This window comes from Dendropsophus ebraccatus, chromosome 10, assembly GCF_027789765.1.
Source record: "Dendropsophus ebraccatus isolate aDenEbr1 chromosome 10, aDenEbr1.pat, whole genome shotgun sequence".
NCBI lineage: Eukaryota > Metazoa > Chordata > Amphibia > Anura > Hylidae > Dendropsophus > Dendropsophus ebraccatus.
The window spans coordinates 75,731,117-75,757,996 of NC_091463.1; the positions used below are offsets into that span (position 1 = coordinate 75,731,117).

Here is a 26,880-nt window from a genome sequence, read left to right on the forward strand (position 1 = left end):
AAATGAAAATTAACATTTTCTCCAGTAGAATTAATTTTAGGGGTCAAAATGTAATTTCCTGTGAGTATAACAGTACCCCATATTGTATATGACTACAAACTGCTGTTTAGACATATGGAAGGATTTAAAAGAAAGAGAGTGCTTAAAGGGGTATTCCATTGAAACATAACTTTTCATATGTTTCTGTCCATGGGGAGACTAACAATTCATGCCATGCTTATCTATTATCTCCTTCCCCCAGTTCTGAGCTGCTGTTTTCTGCTGAAGACACAAAAATCTGTGTGTGAGTCTCCCCTCCTCCCCCTCTCTTCTGAGACGGCTGATGTAAACAATTCCCTGGCTGGTAGCTTCTTTGTATGCTGGGAGGGTTATTCTGAGGTCAAGTTTCTAATGAACTCACTGTGATTATCCTCCTGGCATGACAAAGAAGCTACAATTTTGCAGATAGAAACTTGTATACAACAGCTGTCTCAAAAGGGAGGAAGAGACAGAGAGAAAAGCTCACCTACAGATTTTTGTGTCTTCAGCAGAAAGCAGCAGCTGAGAACTGGGGGAAGCAGACTGAATAGATAATGGAATGGTTAGTTTAACCATGGGCAGCAACATATCAAAACTTATGTTTGATTGGAATACCCCTTTAAGTTGTTCTTGTGACCACATTTGAGTATACCCAAACCACAATGATATTTATACTAGAGTGGACTGTTAAAGACAAAGAGTTCCCTTAGAGAGTCCAAGAGAGGTAAGTATTGTCAAAGGTTGCTTCTTTTTCTGTTGTCCTAGAGAGACTGTTGTTTCCACAGTAAAAATAGGGGCAATGTAGTATTATTGAACAACCACTAGATGGCAGCAGAAGAGTTCTCTGTGAGGTATTCCTTGATTTAAGCTATTGTTTTTGACACAGTACCTAATAAGATTGGTCTGTGTGGTGCTCCTATCTGTATTCAGAGACAGACATTATGAGCCTACCTCCACAGTGTGGGTCCAGAGAAGACCGTCCTGGTTCAGCTTCCCAAGGGCTGTGGGGCCACAGGTGTAGCAGTGTAGCGGTGGGGCAGCAGCAGCAGTGTCTGCCCTGCTGCTGGAATTGGTTTTGTCCGGTGAACTAGTCTGTGGGTAGTTGAAGCTGTCGTTGCAGAGAGTAATGGCAACACTCGTTGATGATATGATCCGGGTGCGTCCTGCCACCAGCTGTTTTCAGATTTACTGTATCTCACCTGAGGGCCTAGAGTGTGGTCCATGTCTGTGCCCTGCTGGTTCATGAATCCAGGCCAGAGGTTCCGGGAAACTGCAGGCCACAGGTATCTGTCATCAATTTTTATCAGAATGAGGGGGGAGCCCCTCCGGGTTACCCCCACGCTAGATAAAATCAGAATAGGGTGACTAAAATGGCTTTTTTTTCCCCACTCAAAGTTACTACCATAGTTTGATATTTTTCATTACTGCTTGAGAATGTAGCCGAAGAATTTTTCTAACTTGTAACTTGCTAATATTGTATTGCTTAAAAGGCTTTGACAGTGTAAGATACTGACAGCAGACAGACTCCGATCTCAGGAGCATTGCATACATACAATACTCTATGATCTGCTGTCTTCGGCACAAAGCATTTTTATTCCGGGCTGACAATGTCAGGCTATGTTCCCACACCGCATTTTACATGAAAAACTTCTTTCACATAAAAAGGTGCAAGGGGAACATAGCCTCACAAAAGTTTCACAATATAAAGAAAGTTGCTGTACCCCTGAGGCACTTATCATGGTGGCCAGGAGTATTGAATCCCCAACCCCTGGATATATGGAAGCACACTTCTGGTTTGGAGCAGGTGCAGTGCAGGTGTAGGTGCAGCAGTAATCACTGAGGATCAGATAACCTTAAGTGCAGTCCACGCAGTACAGTTCTTCAATACAGTGTAATACACAGGATCCTTTTTTTCACCATCTACTTAGTAGTAGACAAATAGTCTCAGCTTCTCTATAGCAGTATATATATATATATATATATATATATATATATATATATATATATATATATAATGTGTAAAGTATATCCTCCAACCACGAGGTGCATATATATGTAAAGTATTCCACCAGCACCAGATTAGGTGAAAGAAACACTTTGATTTATTCAGTGAGTATACAGCACAGCAAGCATATTCAGTCGGCAACGTTTCTGTGGCCTCTCGCCACCATTTTCAAGCCATAGTAGTGAACAAACAGTGATCATTTATACAGGTGCAGGAATTAAAAAAACACACTCATTGGTTGTGCAATTAAGCACTTCATTGGTTGTGCAATATGTCAATCACATGTGCAACATTCTGATACTTGTGAAAGTTCCAGTGTATTTACCATACATTAGTAAAGGCAATCGCCTTTGTGGTTACAAGTGCAAATTAGGTATAAACAAGTGCTAATCAAGTCCATTGTATTCAGAGTCCATTAGATCTAATCACCTCTTTCTTGCTGAGGTGAAAGACTTGCTTGAAAACCTTCGTCCAGGACGCAAAGGAGCAGGAACTGGCCGATAGAGCAGGAGAAAGCGTCTGGTTACCAGGGAGACAAACAAAACTCATACTAGAGCTGCTTCACAGGCCTCCGGTTGAAGTGTAGACACCTCTCCTGGCTGCACTGTTTCAAAGGTCGCTACAGAAAAAAGCCGCATCCTGTGTGAACTAGTTTCAATGCACTTGCCCAAGCCATATTATGATTATCCTCCTTGCTCAAAAATACACGGTCCAGTCAGTTGTTCCAGCCGCGTCCCGTTTCCAGAATCTAAAGATATAGAAACATACATGAGTAAATATTATGAAGATATAGAAACATACATGGATAAGTATTATATGAATTTATTGTTCACTTTTTTACTGCATGATAGCTTCAAGAAATTGAGGAGTGGAAGCAAATAATATTTATCTTAATAGTATCTTAATGAAAATAATCTTATGACGCAGCATCAGCATGGATTTATGAGGGATCGATCTTGCCAGACTAATCTGATCGGCTTCTATGAAGAGGTAAGACTGGACCTGGGGGAGGCTGTGGATGTTGTGTATCTGCACTTTTCAAAGGCATTCGATACTGTGCCGCATGAAAGGTTGGTCTACAAAATGAGGATGCTGGGACTCGGGGAAAACGTATGCAAATGGGTAAGTAACTGGTTGTGTGACAGAATACAGAGTGTGTAGCAAAAAGAGCAAAGTCCTCAGTAGCACTCCAATAACCACAGGGGCCCAACCTGGCTTCCCTCTGGACGCAGACTTCACCCGGGTCGTGGATCCCAATCGGCCCAATGAATGCAGTATAAGAAAGATGGATGACAGCGTCCAATCATGTAAACGTTTCTTTTATTCCTCCATGAACAGACAATGTAGTAACGTTTCCACACGTCTGTTTGAAAAAGACTCAGACGAGTCGAAACGTTACTACATTGTCTGTTCATGGAGGAATAAAAGAAACGTTTACATGATTGGACGCTGCCATCCATCTTTCTTATACAGAAAACAGAGGGTGGTCATTGATGGAACATATTCAGATTGGGTTTTAGTTACTAGTGGGGTACCACAGGGGTCAGTGTTGGGTCCACTTCTTTTTAATATATTTATTAATGATCTTGTAGACGGGCTACAGAGTAGAATCTCCATTTTTGCACATGATCCTAAACTGGGTAGAGTAATCAGCACAGAGGAGGATAATATCATATTACAGAGGGATTTGGAGAAGCTAGAGGCTTGGGCGGTGAAATGGCAAATGAAGTTTAATGTGGATAAATGTAAGGTTATGCATTTGGGCTGTAGAAATAATAAGTACAGTTATGTGCTAAATAATAAAACACTGGGTAAAAATACTTCCGAAAGGGACCTGGGTGTATTGGTTGACAGTAAGTTCAACTTTAGTGTAGGGATGAGTGAACTTTTAAAAAGTTTGGTTCGGTTCGATCTGGTGAACTTTCGTGAAGTTCGGATTCGTACGAACCGAACCTAAAACGAACCTTGCAATAATGGCTGAATAATTGCAGCTACAATAGTGGGAGTCTGATAGGGTATAGTGATGAGCGAATACTGTTCGATCGAATAGATATTCGATCGAATAGTAAGGTATTTGATCTATCGAATATTATAGAATAGTTCACCGAATATTCGATAAATATTTGATAAGCGTTCAAATCCCCCAGCTTCCGTTTTTTACCTCCAAAAGGTCGAATAGATGTTTTTCAATAATCGAATACTTGTTCCCATAAACTTTAATGGGATCAAATATTCGATCGAATATTCGAATATTCGGGAGATATTTGTACGAATATTCTCCGAATATTTCACTATTTGCTCACTATTGCTCACTATTAGGGTATAGTTTTGTTTAGTTGCAGTTGCTATTACAATTAAAAAAGTGGAAAAAAAATCAAAGTGCAAAAATAGTGAAAATCAGTAATACAGGGCACGGTATTAGGAATCCCCGGCAATAATGCCGATTCCTGTAATAGTTATTATTTAATTAATAAAAAAAAAGTTTCGTTCTAAAAAAGTTATTTTCGTTGTTTAATAGCTTAATTAAAACAAATCCATGTTTTTGCAATTAAATGTACTGTTAATAAAAAAAATAATAAATATGTATAAACACTTGATCTGTAGATATTAAAAAGTTAGAAAACTGATCAAACAGAGGGTACCATGTCACCAACGTTAAGGTGTCCTCAGAGACATGGACCCTACTCTAGCAATGGCCTCTCCTGGGCTGAATAAGGATAGGAGCCAAATGATCTCTTTTTATAGCACCCTTGGGACATGGGTGGAGTACAAGCCAACAGGAGGTAGCCACACACCCCACATTTAACAGAAAAAAAGGAAAAATTGGCAGCACATCTATGACTGTTCACACTGCAGGTTGCACAATGCTTGTGGCTTAAGTACAGACAAAAAAAAAAAAAAAAAGGTGCAACAGCAACCCACAGGTGCAAGAACTTACCGTATATACTCCTCCCAGTGTACACATGATAAACACCTGCTCTGTAGATATTAAAAAGTGAGGATCTTAGCAAACTATTTGATTAAACAGAGTGTACCAAGTGGTAGGAGCAGCATGCTACAGGCCTTATCCCCAGAGCATATAATACCAAGTACTGACCTATTCATGCATACATAGAAGCGGTGGACCCCCACTCTGGGACACTGCACATGTGTTAACCCACATCTCCATTCAGCTGAATCTCTATTCCTAAGATCATTGGCACCGCCCAGAGGTTGGTGTTGCCCTGTGATCACTTATTCCATTCTGTGGATATAGGATACATTTTATTGTTAGACAATTGCTACAAAGTGGTTGGCTACTTCTTGCAAACCCTTTTTGTTAGATGGGTCCCCAATGACAAGGTAAATAGCTGTAAATTGTGGAGGAATTTAGCGGGATCTCCATCAGAAAATAAATGTTTTATATTATTTATTAAAATCAGTGGGCTGTTGGTACACAGACATGTTGGGTCCTCCATGTTGAGGATCCTGAATAGAGGAGGCTCTTCTCTATCATCTTAGAAATTCCAAATAAAATATTTTTAAAGGGAGCTTTTTTAACCAGATACATCCTTTTAAGGAACTTTTTTTCCTTCTCAGGAGAAAGTTAACCCAAACAGTGAATATAACATGAAGAATTTACTGGCTTAAACCCTCCAAACCTTCTTTGCTGCAATAGAAACCACCAGTACAACCAATCTGTCTAACCTATTCTCTACTATTACTTCTGAAATATCCTGATGTCCTAGGTAAGTGAAGAAAAACACACAATTCTCTTTTTAAGCATCCCATTACAACTTTCATATTAATGGCTCAAAGGGGCTTTGTGAAACTAGAAAAAAAAGACGTTAAAGGGGTTATCCATAGAAAAAAATCTGGCAAATGCTAAATGTGGCACCTGTATCACCCCAACAAAGCCTATGAAGTGCATGGTTTAGACCCCTTTCTACTCAAGGGCCTCAAATTCAATTTTTAGAGGGCTTACCTCAATGGCCACAAACTAAATTTTTTAAGGGTCACCTCAATGGCATGTCACCTAATTTTTGAAGGGCTCACCTCACTCAAGGGCCTGTCACTTAACTTTTGGAGAGCTCACCTCAATGGCCTGTCACTCAATTTTTGAAGTACTCACCTTATGCAAGGGCCTCAAAATAAATTTTTGTGGCTTCACCTCAAGCGCCTAAAAACACAAGGGCCTCAAATAAAATTTTTGGAAGGCTTACATCAAGGGCCTAAAATTCAATTAATTATAACTATGGGCTCACCTCAAGGGTCTCAAACGTCATTTTAAGGGATGCAGGATTTCTTTTTTTCTTCTAACAGTTTGACTTTCTGTCCATGCTAAGGTAGAGGAAAGAAAGTTTCCTTGTATTTTCTCCACTTTAAATAGAGGTTATGTTGGGTTTGGAGTCTATTGTTGAGAGCCAGTGAAATTTGCGTAATACTGCTTTTGGGTGTGTTAGATACACCTAGGCATGCTTCCCCAGCTGTCCCAGTTCCAGAGGTGTTTGTATAATTTTCAGAGGTGTCATTGTCAACTTGATAACTTGGTCGAATTTAGGTTTTCAAAAAACAAGCATGCATCTCCTATTGACTTCAATGGGAATTCAATAATTAATCAAATTTTCGGGCTTTACGGAGTATTCAAATTGAGTTTCGAGCCTTCGAGTATTTTACTACTCACTCCTCTCTAGTAATAACTCTTTTAGGATTCACATGTTGTTCTTTCTAACCCCATACTGGTTATTACTTATAATACTATTACCCCCTACATATTCTACATATTCCTTTATGTAGTTCCTTATAAGCCCCTTAGATTGTCAAATTATGGGAGAGGGAGCACTATACAATGTCATAACAAATAAGTTAGGGCAATTTCTTTATATGGGAAATTTCTTAATTTAAATTCAGATGAAAAGAAATATATGTCTTATGCTGCGTTTACACGAAATGATTATCGTGCGAATTTTCACGATAACGATCGAATTCGAACAATAATCGTACGTGTAAACGCAGCGAACGATCGAACGCCGAGCGAGAAATCGTTCATTTTCATCTTTTAACTTGTTCTTAAATCATCGTTCGTCGTTCGCAAAAAATTCGCCGATCGTTCCATGTAAACAGTCGTCACGCGAAAGTCCGGCCGCCCGCACCCCGGCCACCTGCTCATCCGCAGCCCAGCCCCCCCGCTCATCCGCAGCCCCGTGCGCCCCCGTGCGGCTTGATCGCTACCCCCACCGCTCCAATCGCTACCCCCGCCGCTCCGATCGCCGCCCCCGCTCCTCTTCAGCACTGATTGGCTGAAGAGGAGCCGTTTGAAATTCCCAGCAGGTAAGGTATGCTCGTGGCCGGGGCGGCGGGGGCGATTAGAGCGGCAGCGCGGGGGGCGATCGGAGTGGCGGCGGCGGGGGTGGCGATCAGAGCGACGGGGGTGGCGATCGGAGCGGCGGGGGTAGCGATCGAGCCGGCGCAGGGGGATGCGGATGAGCGGGGGGCCGGGCAAAGCGATTTTTCCGCACGATATATCGTACCGTCTAAATGCTGATCGTTATGAAAAAAAATCGTTACTCTGACATCGTTAATCGTACGATCGGGCCAATAATCGTTTCGTGTAAACGTACCATTAGATGATCTAATACAATATTTAACATGTGACAACCTTATTTGCGCATTTGAATGGGATCATGCAAGTGTAGTGTCCCACTATGGGCGGATATATTGTCTTACACAAACCCAGGTAAAACTAGTTCTTTCAGGTGCCAAAACTAGGTTGTTTAGTTGCTGTGCTCTACTCTAGCCACTAGGTGTCTCAACCCTCTGGTGCACATCTGCAGTTCAGGAGGTAAGGTTTAGCCTGTTAAACACACACACACACATCCCAGCAGAGTACTATACTAATTAGGCAAGTGCTCCCATCTGACTTCTATCTACTGTTACAGCTCTATTTCAACTTTCGGTTCAGGGAAGAAAAGGAGCGCTGCACCTCACACCTATGGCTGATACTAGTGCCGCTAGGCTAAATAAAAAACACATCAGAATTTTGTGTATGAATTGATCAAGCCATACTGCCCCATGTACCTCGTGCCGGTATCTGATACACATGGGTCCCTACACTAAGTCCACACCGTGCCAGTCAGTGGCCACCAACCCCGCAGGCGTGCACAGCCAGGGAACGGGGGCCATGGGACGGCCCTGCGACCCTCATGCCACAGGACCAGACCCAAAAACACCACACCAGAACCCGGCCAGCACCGCCGGCGGAGAAGGTCGCCCCCAAGCAGCACAAGTCTGGATAAGGTATTACACTCACCATAGCTGCAGCAAACAGAATGGGAAAAAACAGGAGGGATTAAAACCATGTGCACTCAGGTGTCTCCTGCTAATTGCGGTCATGTGGGTCTCACCAAGAGGAGTGCAATACACGGAGAAAAGAGAGAAACAAAATGCGGTTCAGGGAAGAAACAGAGTGCTGCACCTCACACCTATGGCTGATACTAGTGCCGCTAGGCTAAATAACCTTATGGACCTTATGTCTTCCCCATTCTGTGAGAGCAGCAATGGTAAGTGTAATACCATATCCATACTTGTGTCGTTTGGGGGCAGCCTTCCCCGCCGGTGGTGCTGGCTGGGTTTTGGTGGGGCTTTTTGGGTCTGGTCCTGTGACATTGGGGTTGCAGGGCCGTTCCATGGCCTCCCTTCCCTGCATGTGCACGCTTTGCGGGGTTGGCGGTCGCTGACCGACACGGTGTGGAGTTAGCGTAGGGACCCGTGTGGACCAGAGGACCAGTGGTACACGGGGCAATATGGCTTGATCAATTCATATACAGACACTCTGGTGTTGATTTTTAATATAGGCCTAGCGGCATTAGTATCAGCCATAGATGTGCAGCCGTTCCATTCTCTCCAGTTCGTGTTTCTATTTCAACTTTACCTTCACCTCAAGTTACCTACTGAGATATCTACTGTTTATTGCACCAAAGCACTGTTATATATTTTTTTATTTTTGTAAGCATTGTTTAAGTGAGACTCTGTCATCTCTGTTGCTGCACCCAGCACCTCACACTAGTCCTACCAAAGGTCCAGAGCCTGTGTGTTCAGGGGTGGGTATTACCATTTCTTACCAATGTGACTAGTTTTCTCAAAACACCAGAACCCACTGGCTGGTTCAACACCAGAATCCAGCGCCCAGGGACACAGCACAAGCTACCAATTCAATATACTGCAGTATACACAAATGATGTTTTTTGGTTTGTCAAATACCCTTTTTCCCTGAAAATAAGACAGTGTCTTATATTTAAGGGGTTATCCAGCACTACAAAAACATGGCCACTTTCCCCCTACTGTTGTCTCCAGTTTGGGTGGGGTTTTGAAACTCAGTTCTATTGAAGTAAATGGAGCTTAATTGCAAACTGCACCTGAACTGGAGACAACAGTAGGGGGAAAAGTGGCCATGTTTTTGTAGCGCTGAATAACCCCTTTAATTTTTCCTCCCAAAGATGCGACAAGTCTGATTTTCAGGGGATGGCTTATTTTTCTATGAAGAAGAATTCACAGTTATTGATGAAAAAAAAAGAAAAAGAAATTAACATTTACTATTTGCTGTATAGTAGTTGTCATCACAAACCAGCATAACCAGACAACCCCCCTCCCCTTAACAGCATAGAGGGTGGCGGCAGGGGTCTTACTTCCCTGCCTTACTTGCCTTATTTTCAGGGGGGATGCCTTATTTTAAGATATCCTGTAAATCCTCCACCTTATTTTCATAGGATTTTGGGGAAACAGGGTATCATATACATGCTTTGTTTATAATTGAATCCATAAAATGGAGCTTAGTGGCCCACAATGTGGCTCCATTACTAAACTTGGTGCTTCTTGAAGAGAATAAAAATCTCTTTCTCGAAAACATATATTTGTTATTGAAATATTTATCCTTCTTACTCATCTTAGGAAAGAGGATTTGCCTCGTGGACGCCTTGGTACGGATGGAGCTATTCCTGTTTCTTGTCACTATTCTGCAGCATTTTGATTTGAAATCCCAGATACCTAAAGTAGAACTGGACATTGCCCCAATAGTATCTGAACTGGGAAGCTTTCCTAAACCTTGAAATTGCTTTAATTCAGCGTTAACCCCTAGACAACCCTGGACGTACAGTTATGCCATGGAAGTCACCAGACGACCCAGGGCGTAACTGTACATCCTGGTCGTTTCTCCTGCTATGAAACGCCCTTCATAAGAGGCGGCGGCCAGCTGCAGTGAGCGGAGGGCGCTCCATAGGAGGCGGCGGCCAGCTGCAGTGAGCAGTCGGCACCTCACCGTTAATGACAGGCTGCAGCGATCGCTCTGCAGGGTATCACTAACTCCTTAAACGCTGCGATTACGGCACGGTCACAGCGTTTAAGTATAAGTGACAGGGGGAGTCCCCCGACACTTACCGATCCGGACCCCTGCAGTGTGACTGCGGGGTTCCCAATCGTTAAAACAGACTGCCGGAGGTCTCTCACCTGCCTCCGTGTGGTCCGATCGCCGATCTGTTCACTGAGGCTGCACAGGCAGGCTCAATGAGCAGATCGCCTATCACACTGATCAATGCTATGCCTATGGCATAGCAAGGATCAGTGTAGATAATCTAATAAATGAATGAATGTTAAATTCCCCCAAAGGATTTCAAATGTGTAAAAAAAAAGTAAAAATCACTATTACACTACCCAAAAGCCCCTCCCCCAATAAAAGTTGAAATCACCCCCATTTTCCATTATATAAATAAAACATATAAAAATAAATAAATAAATTAACATATAATATACCGTAGCATGCGTAATTGTCCGATCTATTAAAATATAACAAGCGTCATTGTGAACGGTGAAAGGTGTACACGAAAAGAGGGGGAAAAGTGCACAGATTACCGATTTTATGTTACATTATATATAAAAAAAATTAAAAAGTGATCAAAACGTCCGATCTTCACAAATATGGTATTAATAAAAACTAGAGATCATAGCGAAAAAAAAGACACCCAATAGCCCGTAGGTGAAAAAATAAAACTGTTATAATTTTATTAATAACTAATTGCTAAAAAAAGGATTTCATAAAAAAAAAAATATAACATTAGAGAATCTGTGTAAACCTGCATATGGTTGTGTTCGGACTGACCTATAGAATAATAGTATCATGTCGCTTTTACCATATAGTGCATTACATAGACACAGGAACCCCCCCCAAACATTTCCATATTGCATTCTTTTGTACGATTTCTTCAATTTATATCTTTTTAAATAATAATTTAAGAATTCCATCATACAGTACATGTTATGGTAAAATGAAAGGCGCCATTAAACAGTACAACTATTCCTGTAAAAAACAAGCCCTCATGTGGCCTGTAGATAGAAAACTGAGAGTGCTAGAGCTCTTAGAAGGGGAGGGGGGAAAAACAAAAACACTAAGATCAAAATTTGCGCGGTCCACTGGGTCATTTTGGGCCTGGTCCTCAAAGGGTTAATGGGATATATTAAGTGTTTCTCATTTTGAAACTTTAAGCTAATCTGTTGATTTTTGTTTTGCATATATTATTGTGCCGTAACTGTGGAATCAGATTCCCAAAGTTATTATATCTGAATAAAATAATAATAATATGCTGTTTGTACTGTAACTGTCATCCAATAAAATCTCTTTATCCAAAGATCTGTTATTTATATGATTCAACGCAAAGTCACATATGCTACATTGGAAATGTCTGACAGTGTAAAAAATTCTCGATCCCCCACAACTTACCAGCACTTGAGAAGTTAAATCAGAAAGATTTCAAGAATCAATACAACTTAAGGTATTTTGACCATAAGTGGGTTAATCTACATGTATCTGATATTTTATTTAATTTTTTTTTAAATCTGTAGTGCAAGCTGTGATAAGAAATTCAGTAATATATCATATTAGAAAAATACTTCAATCTGTTTTACCTCATAAGTAAAATCTATCTTCAGATCACAGAGGGATCAGGTTACTGCTGCCTATACAAGTCTATGTGGAGAAGGAGGCAACTAATTCTCACCCATTCTTCAACTTAATTTAAGGTAAACTGATAATTATAAATTGAACCAGCAGAATAACTGGTAGCTGGTCAGAAATAGTGTGTAACGCTGCTGGTCGATACTCATCAATGGCGCTGTCCAGATCCCGTGTCCGCTTGGCACCGATATCCTAAGTACTCCACTGTTGTTCTCCATGTTTGTCTTAGGGCTACTTGTGTCTTCTTTTACTATGATGGGTAACAATAATGGAATCATAATGAATAATAAATAATAAATGTGCCTGTTCTTGTCCTTATTTTCTATGAGAACTTAAGTTCGGTAATTAGCAATAATGAGAAACAGCCATAGGGTCTGACACATAATTGTTTGTACTTATTTAACCTCCAACACATGTCTTAGCTGCCCGGTTCATATTTATTGTACCTATTTTTTTTCACAGGTTTATTAAAGAATGCTTTAGATCATAACAGTAAGACAATCAAGAATACAACGGGGAAAGACCAACATCATCATCAGAAAGGTCCTACAATAGAATTGGCATCATGTACATTTACAATGTAAAGTACAAACAGAACAATAAGTAAACTGGACAAGTCAGTGCAAGAAGAGCGTGAAAGGGAAGATGAGGAGATATTTCAACATTCTTTATGCATATATCATTAGGAGGTAGGGAGATTCTCCTGGGAAATTGTAGTCAATGGAGACACACAAAACGTGTCCCCGATTTTACGGAATTTTGAAGGACATTTTCCTTGTTGACCAATGAAATCCACATGGCCTTTGTAGGTGGATGTCTATCTATCCAGCGGAGAGAGATGGATTTCTGTGCCAGGAGAAGGGCTTTTCTAAGGAAAATACGTGAGAGATGGGTCCACACCTCCTCACTAAGAACACCAAATAAACAAAAGATGGAGTCAAAAGGCATATGCATGCTACAGATATCTTACTGGAGACGTTTCTTCCGACATAATTGGAATTAAAGACTTGCATCTCTCTACTCCTGTCACTGGTGTATTGGCTGCCTTTGTACATATAAGATATGAATACAATAAAAATATACAGTATTTTCCGGCGTATAAGATGACTTTTTAACCCCGAAAAATCTTCTTAGAAGTTGGGAGTCATCTTATACGCTGGGTATGGTCGCCCCCATATGGTGGGGGAGTTTAAAAAAAGCAGCGTCCCCACCCATACGGGCGACCACTATAAAAAAACAAACAGTTAACTCACCTGAGAGGAGAGAGGCTGCAGTGGTGGCAGAGAGACAAGGAGAGGGACAGAGCCGACACTGAGGGAGAGCTTACTGAGCATCCCCCTGCCATCATCCTCTCCAGCAGCCACAGCCCGCACAGCTCTGGGAGTCGGGTCGTGACATCACCATGTTATCCAGGAAGTGAAGCCTTGATGCAGTAGTAAGTGCAGGGAAAAAAGCACTTTATAAGCATTTCCCGTAAATGTATATTGGTGATTTGTATAACGTTTGGGGAGCAATACAATACTTTAATAAAATGTTTTGCCAGAATTCTCCTCTAACTATTTAATTATTTGCCATTGCTGCCGCCATGTTTAGTGTATTTGCGAAGTGAATCTGGCGAATTTGAGAACCTCTACGAAGCAAATTTAATGCCTGATTTGCTGCAAATTGGAATTCGTCAGATTCGCTTCACTCATCTCTAATTCAGAGTAATAAATCTGCTGTGAGAGGAGAGAATAGCCGGAGGATTCCTGTTAACACTTGTTGAGTTCAGTATCCACACCTCTGGTCCTGGCTGCAGTCTACATGGTAATCTGCTGTCAAACCAGCGAGATCATACGCCACCACATATTCTCATGCTCCACCTATGTGTTTTTAGACATTTGTATAAAAGGGTTGAATACATTAGGACTTAACAGTATTTCAAGAGCTTCTTATAATGGATTTATCTCAGGATCCAACGCTTTTACTTGTTTTATGTATGTCATGTTTTATCTTGTATTTTAGTTTAAAGTCATCATGGGGTCGTAGGAATCTTCCTCCTGGACCAACTCCTCTCCCTCTATTGGGGAATGCCCTGGATATTGGAGTTGATATTGTGAATTCTCTGATGAAAGTGAGTACCTTTGGTGCAGGTGGTAAACAGATTGGTTACAACTGTTGTTATGGGACCTTAGCCACAAAACATTAAGTTTATTCTCATTCTCGTGGCCTAGTTGCTACTCTCACTAGTGGTGAATTATCAGGTAGCATAGACTCTACAATGATTTCATCCTGTAAAAGTACAACTTACACAATACTCATTGGGTAAACTTTACAATATTGACAGGATTTAAAACTTTTGAGGTCCCATATCCCAAGTTGGGATGGAGCAAATCTTAGCCATGCCTATCATCAGTAACAAATAGTTCTAGGGACAAGAATTATGGGGGGAGATTTATCAAACATGGTGTAAAGTGAAACTGTCTCAGTTGCCCCTAACAACCAATCAGATTCCACATTTCATTCCACACAGACTCTTTGGAAAATGAAAGGTGGAATCTGATTGGTTGCTAGGGGCAACTGAGCCAGTTTCACTTTACACCATGTTTGATTAATCTCCCCCATGGTCTTTGTGCTCTGATACTATTCTATTCTTCATCATATTAAGGTGTATTGGTGTCAGAATGTGAGGACGAGTCGGATTAGACAGCTACTAATAGCTGTCTAAGCACATCTAATTGGCCATAATATAAAGCTATATAAGATATAAAATTTCCCTTACTGTCCAGCTTCCCCATTCCTGCCCACATCAGCTATTTGCCTGCAGTAATAGTTATGTCTATGGTATATACAAACCTACCTCCAGTACCTACTATTCAGTTTACTGAAAAAACAATTATATATATATTCTGTGCCAGCAACAACAATAAGACGCCAGAATCACATGATCATATGCCTCGACAAGCCTATTAACATTAAACATTTATATAAACTTCTGGCAATTTTAACCCCTTTGTGACCAAGTTTATTTTTGGGTTTAGATTTTTTCTATCTCCCCTTCTGAAAAGCCATCATTTCTTTTCCTTTTTATTTTCCTATATATCGAGCCATAGGAGGGCTGATTTCTGTGGGGATTAATTGTCCTTTCAAATATTTTTTTTTGTTTACATTTATTAGAAAAATGGAAAAAAGGGGGTGATATGAATTTTTAATATGGGAGGGTTTTATAAATATTTTTTAAAACTTAAAATTACACTTGGAACTTTTCATAATCAATCATTAATTTGTTTCTGATCTATGCAATACTATAGTGTTGCATAGATCAGTGAGAAAGGTGCTCTGAAAATAGAGTTTGCCTGAGTCAGACTCTATTAGCAGAGAAACTGTAGCTGAAAGTGAGTATATACCTCCAGCTGCAGAAGTGACCTATTGGCACCTCGCTGTAGGGATGCTGTTCAGACACCTGACAGGTGCGGTACCAGTTATTAATGGCTTTTAATGCCGCAATTTCTTTACATCGCAGAATTGAAAGGATTAAATGACTGCCATCAGCAGGATCTCTGGTGTCAGTCATTAGCAAAGGATGTATAAAGTGAGCCTAGCTCCTGAACCAGCTGGCGTATCTAACAGGTGTAGGGGATTTAATATTAAGGGTAGGGTAGGGGATTAAATATTTAAAGATATCTCTAACCTGCTGTTAGATTCTAATAGGGCAGGAAATGTGGCCATACCTTTATTTAGAAGATCTACTGAGCCATTAACCCCTTCACGTCAGCCATATGTTTATACATATACTATCCTATTGGATGTGCCTCGATGCATAGAGATAACGGCGTTTAAGGAAGTCAGTGACAAGATAAGCACCTGTCACTGACTGATCTGAACTCAGCAGCATGCTTGCGGGGGTCCCCATGGCTTGCACTGACAGGCAGGGGTAAACCACTTACACAAAACACAAAAAAATGCAACAGCTCACCGCAACAGCAAGATACAGACCCACTATAGACATGAAAATAGTTAAAAGCAGCCCCCTCAACTGCCAAAAAAATTCACACAAAAATAATGAGTCTCTTGGTTACTATTTGCAAGTAAACTGCCTCACCACGATAAGGTGAACTCATATCGAGGCAGACCCTACACTGTATGTACACTATGGCCTCTCCATGGCGTATAATACGCCTATGCTCTGGGCATGCAAGATCCGTCTAATACCTGCAAAAATAATTGCACCATCTGGGTGAGACAGGCGGAGTGCACGACCAAATAGAGGCAGCCACTCCCCCAACTGGAACACAGAAAAAAAGAAAAAACTGTGTTCTAGGAGAGCTGACCAATTTTTTATTTTTTTTCTGTAAACCCCTTACCTTTGTCCTGTCGGATTAGCAATTTGAGTCTGCTCTCAGGTAGACTATGTACAGATCTAAACTATGTACGGATCACTATATACTGTACACTATATCACTATATACACTATATACAATCACTATATATAATCTAATAATTGCATATTTAACGGTTTAAAAAAAAGTGTAAAAAAATGTAAAAAACCCTTTATAAAATAAAACTGCAATAAAAGTTTAAATTACCGCCTTGCTCATTATAATAATAACAATATGTAAAAATAAAATAAAAAAACATATTATATATCATAGCCCGTAGTATTGTCTGATCTATTAAAATATCATGATAGTTTTCCATCACGGTTAATGGTTTGAATGAAAAAAGGGGGAAGACATACCAGAATTGCTGATTTTTTTTTAATAATATATAAAAGAAAAAAAATTAATAAGAAGCAGTTACATTTTTTTACACCAATATTATACCAACAAAACTAGAGATAGTGGCACAAATAATGAAACTCCAATGAGCCTTATAGGTGGAAAAATAAAAGTGTTATGGCTCTTAGAAGGCGAGGAGGTGACAATGCTTCATTGTGACCTGGACATCTGTGCATCAATGACCTTGGTCATGAAGGGGTTAATGAGAAATGTTGTCATTTAGAAATATGTAAATAAGGAGGTTTGGTACACTGGGGTTTCCTGTAGCCCTTAGTGCACTAATCCACTGGCTTCTGCTGCATTGATGGTGACATAGAGTGTCACTGCAGTAAGAACTGGTGGGCAGGTGGAGTAGTGCACTGAGGGCTATTTGACAGCCCCCCAGTGCATTGTCTCATTTACATATTCAGAATAAGTAAAGTCCCTATTACATGGGGCTATTAGCGGAAGCAAGCAAGTGCCAACCTGTCATGTCAGCGTTCACTTACGTCGCCATTACACACGCCAACAGCAATTGGGAAAGTGCAGGGAGCTGCGGGGAGTTGCAGGAAGGGCTCCCCGGACAATCTTTAGGGGTGCCCATAGTTGGTCTGCCGTTGCTGCTCCTGTTACTCAGAGTAACGACAGCAGATCGTTGCCATCATTGTCGTTAATCTTTCAACATGTTGAAAGACGTTGAAAGACAATGATCAGCCGACATTGTGCATGTCGGCTGATCATTGCCTTTTGTTACACAAAGTGATTATTGGCCTTAAAGGGTTAGTGCGGCGGTAAAGAATTATTGACAGAATAACACACATTACAAAGTTATACAACTTTGTAATGTATGTTATGTCTGTGAATGGCCCCCTTCCCCGTGTCCCACCACCCCCACCCGTGTACCCGGAAGTGTGGTGCGCTATACATACCTGTCACGTGCCGACTCGTCTCCGATCTTCAGTCTGCGATGTCGTCTTCGGACGTCTGGGCCGAATCCCTCCGAGCGTCCTGAGTGCCGGACGCCCTCTTCAGCGTCATCGGCTGCTCAGCTGCGATTGGCTGGGCATAACTGTGCTCAGCCAATCGCGGCTGAGCAGCCGATGATGCGGCCGCATCATCAGCTGCTCAGCCACGATTGGCTCAGCCAAACTGTGCTCAGCCAATCGAGGCTGAGCATCTGATGACGCTGAAGAGGGCGTCCGGCACTTAGGACGCTCGGAGGGATTCGGCCCAGACGTCCGAAGACGACATCGCAGACTGAAGATCGGAGACGAGTCGGCACGTGACAGGTATGTATAGCGCACCACACTTCCGGGTACACGGGTGGGGGTGGTGGGACACGGGGAAGGGGGCCATTCACAGACATAACATACATTACAAAGTTGTATAATTTTGTAATGTGTGTTATTCTGTCAATAATTCTTTACCGCCGCACTACCCCTTTAATGGCGATAATACGCCAAATACAGCCGATAATAGTTTTGTGTAATAGGGCCTTAAATGTGACATTTTAGGGGAAATTAATACGATCATTGTTCTACAACTTAGATCAGAATTAGAGATGAGCGAACCTCGAGCATGCTCGAGTCGAACCCGAACCCGAACTTTCGGCATTTGATTAGCCGTGGCTGCTGAAGTTGGATAAAGCCCTAAGGCTATGTGGAAATCATGGATATAGTCATTGGCTGTATCCATGCTTTCCAGACAACCTCAGAGCTTTATCCAAGTTCAGCAGCCCCCAGCTAATCAAATGCTGAATGTTCGGGTTCGGATCGACTCAAACCCAAACCCGGTTCGCTCATCTCTAATCAGAATCTTTTGTCTTTTTGTTAGGAATCAATGTAAACCTTGACATTGTATTGTTTCTTGTGATATACTGCATCAAGTTATTTTTGGAGCAATAGAAAGCTAGATTAGAAATAACAATTTACTGATTCATCTATGTATCATCTATCTCAGCTCAGTGAGAAGTATGGGGACGTGTTTACAGTTTATATGGGATCTCGTCCAGTCGTGGTTGTTACTGGATATAAACTTGTAAAGGAAATTTACTTGGACAAAGGTGACGATTTCCTAAATCGGGGAGATTTGCCAGCTTGGGATGATTATTATAAAAATTATGGTAAGAAATGTATGATTCATGAACTATTTGACAGATACTTGGCATATTACATGAACTGAATGCATTACTAGGTGATCTATTATATTACTCTAGGCAGCTGAACATCCAGATAATGTTTTAATTTAAATGTAATGTATGCTAATAAAAGAATGTTATTTTCACTCATACTCATGTATGGATTTGGTACGGTAACAAAAAGCATTTTACCTATGGATATTTTCCTTTCCACCATTGTAATTTTTATTCTCCTCTTTATCATGTCTTCTCATAAAGATTTTTTTTTTTAATCTCAGGTTTTATATTTACTAAGAATATGGAGAGGTGGAGGGAGCTCAGGCGCTTTTCTCTCTCTGCCTTACGGGATTTCGGCTTTGGCAATAGAAGCATTGAGGATTTGATCCAGGAGGAAACCCAATTCCTAGTGGCAGAGTTAAAGAAATCCAAAGGTTAGTAGAAAAGGCACTTAAACTAAAAAAAGATCCATGGGTAGAAAACTCACGGGGTGCATACTCATTTGCCAGTCTTAAATCAGGCCCCGCTCCATTTTCCCCAGCTGAATTCACAAACAGGTACATGCCTCTTAGTGAATCTGGCTGGGTGCCTGAACTTGCACCCAGCATATGAAATCTTCCAGCAAGTGTAGATTTGGATCATGATCAGTCAGGAATGAGGTGCGGAAGAAGGCCACACCTCCTCCCCGCCTTTTCGTGCTCCTCTCCAAGCCCCCCACCCCACGCAACCCATCGGGCAAGCGAGGGATACAGCAGGCGTTTCCCAGGGAGAAGGGGCAAATCTACGCCTTCTCCTTCGTGTATGCCCCTGCCGTAAGCTTCATAAATGTTTTCCACTATGTAATGTGATAAGAGAAGTCAAGACATTAGGAAATATCAATTTCAAAGCATTTATTCAACCCAATGTCTAAATAAAATTAGAAACCATGTAGGAACAATATGAGGCCATAGACTTCTATAGATGCTGTGTTAAGAAACCATAGTCCTTTTGTTTAGGTGTCGTACGGTTTATGGAGTATTTGTCAGGAATAGCAGGTGAAGACAAGACACTCGACAGTGGGCCCTGAATCTGACCCCACCCACTGTCACCTGCCTACTTGCCTCGGTCGACCCTAAGCGGTCGCGGACAACCACGAAGACAATCCCTATGCTGTATACGTGCAAAACATAAAACGCAGACAGACAGACAAACACAATGCGGGGAGTAAACTAGCCGAGTCAGAAACCAAACGAGCAAAATCGGAACCAAACGGAGAGTCAGGGGACAGGCAAAAGGTCAGAATCCAGGCAAGACGATAGAGGAAGGATAGGGCAGAATACAAGGGACTGGGGAGCTGGGATCAGAGACAACTAATAGCCAGCGACTAGAGGCTGGCACTGACAACACTTTATACTGGATCAGGAGCCCGGACCAAAGGCTGATTGGTCCGGCCTCCTGAATCCAGACACATAGCAGCTGGTGCACTGCAGGCTGAGTGGCAGAGAGATCCGGTACTCAGCCTGAGTCCAACAGCACTCAGCTGCTCGGCCGGACGACGCTCACTGACGCGAGACCCGCGGCTCCCCTGGTTTCTAGGGACGCCGTCGGGTCTCCGTGACGTCACCCGGCCCTGCCGAGGAGGGCGGCGCTGCGCTCCAGCCGGGCCAGACGACGCTGGAGCGCGGTCAGGTAAGTTACTGACAGTATTTTACTACTCTTGCATTGACTTCATAGTGTACTGTATTAACTTTGCTCTACATGAAGTTTTCACAATAATTGCACTTAAATTACTACATGATTTTGAGTAAGGGGTTAAACTAGGTATCCCAGCATTGAGTGTATTCTACGTAAGAGAACGGTTAGCTCTAGGACCTACTGTTTGCTCAATACGAAGGGAAGTTACTAGAGTCTAAAGTAGACTCTCCCAAATGAAGCTGTTCCTGAGAATATTTCTCTATATCCTGGTATTCTCTCCTTGTCCAGAAAAAAAGAAAAGAAAGAAGATACTGAAACATTAGGGAAAGAGAGTATAATGATTCCACAATTCTATACTAGAAATCTGGAAACAACAAATACGGTATCTCTGTCTCTGGGGAAAACCGAGGAGATACATAACAGTTGAGTATAAAGACCAAATACTCTTGCTTCTGAGCTTTACCATTATTCAAGTAACTACTACCTAGCTGTGAGCTAAGGAGTCTTTTACTATGCATAAGAGGAGAGGAAGACCAGCAAGCATGAAGGGTAAAGCAAAGACTACAATAGCAGCTATTATGCCCTTATAGCTACTGTTATATAGAACTGTGCCTTAATTGTATAGATACTTGTTGTCATCAAGAAAAAAAACTGTTCTTTTGTTCTAACACCTCCAGTATATATATATATATATATATATATATATATATATATTTTTTTTTTTTAGTTTCTATACCAATCATCATGGGGAACCCTTGATACCAAACATTAACAGGGTGTGTCCCAGAGTTCTTAGTATCACCTATCACCACTGTGCAGACCCTTGTCACTGCACCAGCCCAAAAAATATAGGATTACCTTCTGGAAGCCCTTGTGCCAATGGGATCAGCAACAACCCCATACTGTTCACCCGCCCAGCAATGTCTGCATTTTATCTGGATTTCTGCATTTACAACACAGAACTGGTAGATAAAGCTTGGGCACCTGTATTATATGGAAAATAGTAATTTTATGTATTCATGCAGAATAGCACTTTGTGGAATTTTTGGGGTCATTTTTGTTTTGTGATACTGAAAGCGAATCAGAAAAAAAAAATATATATTTTTTTATATGAACTGATTCTGCAGATGTGCCTATTCTGATGGTGCCTTCCTTTATTAAACCACCACCTGGTTTGTTTTTTTTCTATATGCAAATAAGGTTTCTTGATGCACTGGAGGTGGGCCCAGTGTCACCAGTGCAATGATATCTCCTCCTCTGGGTGACCTGCTGCCTTCTGAATCAAGTCTGGCTTTGGCTTGGCTCTGCCTCAGTGCGTCACCCGGGGAGGAGATATCGGTGTACAGGGGACGATGGACCCACCTACAGTGCACCAAGCGACCTAATTTGTATATATAGAAAACAACAAGGTTTGCTGTAACCAGGCGGCAATTAATAAAATGGATAAAGCCATCAGAAATAACTGTCAAGATAATATAATGGATATAGTGGGCTGATCTACTACTGGTGTGTTGAGCCTTCGGGGAGTTATGGCATTGTATAAATACAACAATGAAGAATAAAGCAAATAAACTATAACTATTTTAATCCTTCCTTCCTAGAATCATTCTTTGATCCTCATCCCTGTCTCAGCAGAGCTTTCTGTAACATTATCTTCTCCATCATGTTTGGAAATCGCCATGAATATGGGCACAAAGATATCTCTATTGTTTTGGTCTGCATAAATAAGGCATTCTTGACTGCCACCTCGCCCTGGGGACAGGTAAGAATTAAGAAGGAATATAGGAAAGTGAACAGCAGGACCTATTGCATGTGCATGTCTAGTATTTACAGATACTTATATGTTTCTGTTCGGCGAGACAAGCTGGCATCAGGAAATTCTGGTCTTGTGACCCAGCTGGTATTGGGAGGTTGCAGGAGCTAATATTATATATGTGAGCACCTAACCATTGGTGGGTAATTCTGAAAGCTCACATAAATCTCCAGACTTGTTTTTCTCCCACCCAAACATTTATGGAAGCTTGTTGATGCTATTAAGTTGAGTGAAGCTGTGCTGGTCTGAGGGAGTTTGAGCATGGTCCAGAGACAAGCGACTTCTAGAGCAGCAGTGTGATGGCAAGCTAAAGCTAGTTCATGGGAGCTGGGAATAAGAAGCTGTGTGCTCCTGGAGCTGACTGACCCCAGGCCTAAGAGGGTTGCATTCTGAGTCTTGGAATGCAAAGATGCCATGTGATTCCTACAGACTGGGTGTAAGGTCCCAGAATGCGGTTATGTGGCTTGACTTATGATGGTCCCTATCCACTTGCATTTATGCAAGAGAAATTATTGCATAATACTTTACACTTTCTTACTCAGTGTACTGGCAAGCAGAGAATGGGTTACAAGTATGGATGGTCCGAACCTGCCGAGGTTCGGGTTCGTATGAACCCAAACGCTCGGCATCAGATCCCCGCGGTCTGCCCGCTCCGTGGCGCGGGCGGATACAGCGGGGGGAACTCCTGGAAAACTGGGATACAGCCTATGGCTATGACTGTATCCCAGTTTTCCAGGCGGTCCTCACGCTGGATCCGCCCGCTGCACGGAGTGGGCAAACAGCGGGAATCATTACCGAGGGTTCGGGTTTGTACGAACCCGAACCGAACTCGGTTCGGACCATCCCTAGTTACAAGCTATCACACACGCAAACACATCACTGGTTAGGCAATAGTACCACCAACTAGATTTCCTAGATTACTACTGCTGATGCATAGAAATTTCCAGAAATAGGGAGGGATTATGCAAATAGGCCACCTATATAAAACCTGCCATTACAGGAAGTAGGAAAGTAGAAGTAGAAAGTAGAAACGGACAGAGTATAGCAAAGAGTTGAGACAGAGGAGAGAAAGCCATCAGCCAACTCTTTTGGGGAAAGGCCTATCTAGGTCACAGTATTTCTGGAACTGTAGTCCAGAACCTGTAAAGACAGGCTTTAAGTGTGCTTTTCTGATACCCGAGGTAACTGTGTCCCATTGCTAAGTGTTTGTGTCTAAGAAGATAAGTTGTGCAAGAGTTCCTTGGCGTTTTTCAAAGACTCGTTTGTACGCTCCCAACCCTAGAGACTTTCAGCTCCCTCTAGTTGACCTTTAAAATGTGACCACCAAAAAGGCTTGGGGAAATGCAAGTGAGCACCTGTACTTTTAAGGGGAGAAACTTTAAAAACCAAGGAAGAATCTAAGCCATCTCAGGGCAGTGACTTCCGGATTAGTAACACACTTTCTACAGCAGCAAAACCTCTTTACTAGGGTAACCCATTGAATGCCACCAAGATTAAGAGCTTAAGAGACTGTATTGTAACATGCTTAAAGTATTTTAAATCTGGTTTCCATCACACCTTCAACATTTTGGGTGACCTCAAACCACCAGCCAGACGCAGTACCAGGGTGTGCACCGGGGGAGATACCACACAGTTGGGAGCTCCTGTGTGCCTTTGTGTTTGACAGTGACCATTACTGCTGGCTGTGGAGCAGCACAAATGCCAGCAAGCCCACAGATACATTTTCCCCAGCAAAAGGGCTTGACAGAAGGGACACGTGTATGTTTTTGTAATTTGGATGTAAAATGAATAAATAAGAACAATGCATTCTGCTTGAGACCATGTGGCTTCCTTTGTTTGTACCGCTTGTGGAGAATAAAAAAAAATAATAATAATTTACTGACTGTGGGTAATATTGTTACTGTAGATCTTCTTACTATCCTTTACTAGATGTATGACATGTTTCCTGGAGTGATGAGATTTATACCTGGGCATCATCAGAGGATTTGTAAATCATTCATCAGACTTAACCAGTTTGTCAGCCAAAAAATAAAATCTAACCAGAAGACTTTGGATCCCAATAATCCAAGAGACTATGTTGATGCCTTCCTCATTAAAATGAAAAAGGTAATGTTCATAATGGAAATATGAACCTTACAGATAATGTACTGTCCATAGATCAGATAGGACCCCAATAATTTGATTTTTTTTTTTAGCTTTGCAAATTTTTTGAGGACCCCCTCTATGTGCCAGAACAAGTAGCTACTCTGTAAGAGTTTTTCTCACGGGCAGACCCAGCATACCCATGAGGCAACTAGGCACAAATATTATAGTGAGTCCTGAAGTTCACATACCATAGAAAGCTTTAGTCATGGTAGCTAAAGTGAATAATTGGTGGGCTTCTGGCTCTATCTTTGGGGGGTCACCGAAAAAGAAAGGGTTATGAAAAAAGACTTAACAATGATCATGGAAAGTAGTCTTCTGAGGCACCACATACAGAACCTGGTCAATGGTATTTGGTAGTACTCATGGTGTTACAGTTAGGTAAAACTTGCTTGATCTCTTCATGATAAAAGAACCAGTCTAGAGATTAGTGCACTTCAATAGGCGGCTTTACTAAACAGTAACAAACCATCCACATACAGTAGGCTAAGGCACAAAAATTAAAGAGTTTACAGTTTCAAAAGACATTAAGCTGCAAACATTGAAGTGGGTTGGGATGAGTTAACCCGATGACCTGTAGGTGCTCCAAGTTATTACTCGAGATGTTTGAGGTATATAAAGTCATAAGAATCTACCAGTTGGTTCACAGTGGTGTAGATGTGTCTGAACCCAACTGAAGGCCTGAAATGGTTTCTGATACTAAGAGGCACTGCATTAAATGTTATCTCCTTATGTAGTAGAGGAAGTGATACTGGACTTCCACTCAAAAGCCGTAGAAAGTTCATTCTTCAGGCCATATCAAGACTCAAATAAAAACAGGTTAACAATGGTGTTATATTTTTTTTTGCTAGAAGCTCCACATATTGGGTCCTCCAGACTAGAAATGTGCGAAGCAGCTGAAAATTCGTTTTTCAAGGCTTGCAAATTTTGGGTCAAACACATTAAGGTTAGCTAACTGAATTCCAACAAATTTCAATAAAACAGCCAAACTGTAGTAGCTACAAAACTGGGACTATAACAAAAAGATAAATTTGTAAACACATGTTCTTGCAAAAGTGTAAAAAAATTTGAAAATCACAATTTAAGAAAAAATGGCAATAAGCCAGTCAATAATTCAATTTCACCCATGGAAGGTGCACGCTCCATTCACTTATCCCAGTAAATTGATATAACTCAATAGGAGTTTACAGGAGTCTCCAAGAGTTTACAGTGTCCAGTGCCAAGTGAGGGAATAATATTGACTGTGTCTTCTCTGGTCCCAGTGAATTCCCATAGGCACCCAGTTACTCGGTAAACTGGACACTTGATTGGCAGCTTCAACAAAAAAAATCACCCACAATCATCCCTCCTATCCTCTCCTCTCTGTCCTTATATTGCTCTGTTAGTCTCTTCCTGCTCTGCTCTAACTGCCTGCTGCCATCCTGCTCTTTCTTTCATACACAGCCGACTGATTATTGACTGTACAATTTGGGTGTACGTCCAAGATAATTTAATCCCTGCAATGAATTAATAAAGGAAAGGAGGGGATAGTGCCTAAAACGTAACTTTTATTTCAAATGATTAAGATACACCAGTCATAGTGTGCCCATCACCAAGCTACAAATTTTACGATGATTGGTTTGGATTGTCGCATATCCGGAGTGCGTCCTAAACCAACATAATACAAAGTATAATATACAGAATGGAGGCTGTTGAGCCCCAAATCGAATAAGATCACGTTGTGTTCTCCCAACGCGTTTCTGCCACTTGTTACCGCGGCGTCATCAGGGGAGTGTATCAGCACAGATGCCACAGGTGGTGGAAGCCGGTGCTTATAAATAAAGATAAAGGCATACCCAAGAATAGGATTCTGTTGCTCACTATATGTCTTATGTGCCTATTAGATTACAGGGTATGTGATGAAAGGGCTTAACAGTGTGGGTTAAACAGTTCTTGCCGCTCTGCGGCTACTCACTGGCCCTTGTTTAGAACCATGCGGGGTAGGGGTACACGGGAAGCATGTGTGCTCCCAGGATCTAGAGTGGGACTGCGCTGTTTCGCTGCATTGGCAGCACTACAGCAACAGTTTGTTCCCCTGCACGGTCTCCGGATATTAGTAAGTCTGCGTCTGCAGACTGGCCACCTCCGGAAACAAATCACCTTATATAGATGGGGAGGTGCTGACATCACAGAGGACCCTTCATTCGCTTGGATTGGTGCTAGGGATTATGGTAAATCCCTTTCTTCCGCCCATTGACACTTAAGACAGCTAATATTTGCAGACACCATGTTTTTTTCAAATTTCCTTAACAAATCTGGGTCAATTTGGTGAGCAGAATGAAGTGAATCAACACAATTAGCAACGAATATTGCTTCACTGTATTCAATTCACTTATC

At 41.7% G+C, this 26,880-nt stretch overlaps 1 protein-coding gene across 5 annotated transcripts in view; it reads left to right on the top strand.

The window, feature by feature from the left end:
- Positions 1–2,135: 2,135 nt before the first annotated feature.
- Positions 2,136–26,880, top strand: part of LOC138766078 (cytochrome P450 2A10-like) — a 28,925-nt gene continuing 4,180 nt past the window's right edge. Inside the window, exons 1-10 of one of the 5 annotated variants that reach the window (XM_069943416.1) lie at positions 2,136–3,013; positions 5,603–5,751; positions 11,681–11,823; positions 11,981–12,070; positions 12,468–12,694; positions 14,010–14,118; positions 18,701–18,863; positions 19,157–19,309; positions 22,151–22,311; positions 24,292–24,468. In XM_069943416.1, the coding sequence (XP_069799517.1) occupies positions 12,651–12,694; positions 14,010–14,118; positions 18,701–18,863; positions 19,157–19,309; positions 22,151–22,311; positions 24,292–24,468 (807 nt within the window). In that variant the 5' untranslated portion in view covers positions 2,136–3,013; positions 5,603–5,751; positions 11,681–11,823; positions 11,981–12,070; positions 12,468–12,650. Of the gene's footprint in view, positions 3,014–5,262; positions 5,752–11,680; positions 11,824–11,980; positions 12,071–12,467; positions 12,695–13,112; positions 13,441–13,941; positions 14,119–18,700; positions 18,864–19,156; positions 19,310–22,150; positions 22,312–24,291; positions 24,469–26,880 lie in introns of those variants that run through there. The other 4 variants (XM_069943413.1, XM_069943414.1, XM_069943417.1 and 1 more) reach the window with 4 other exon arrangements.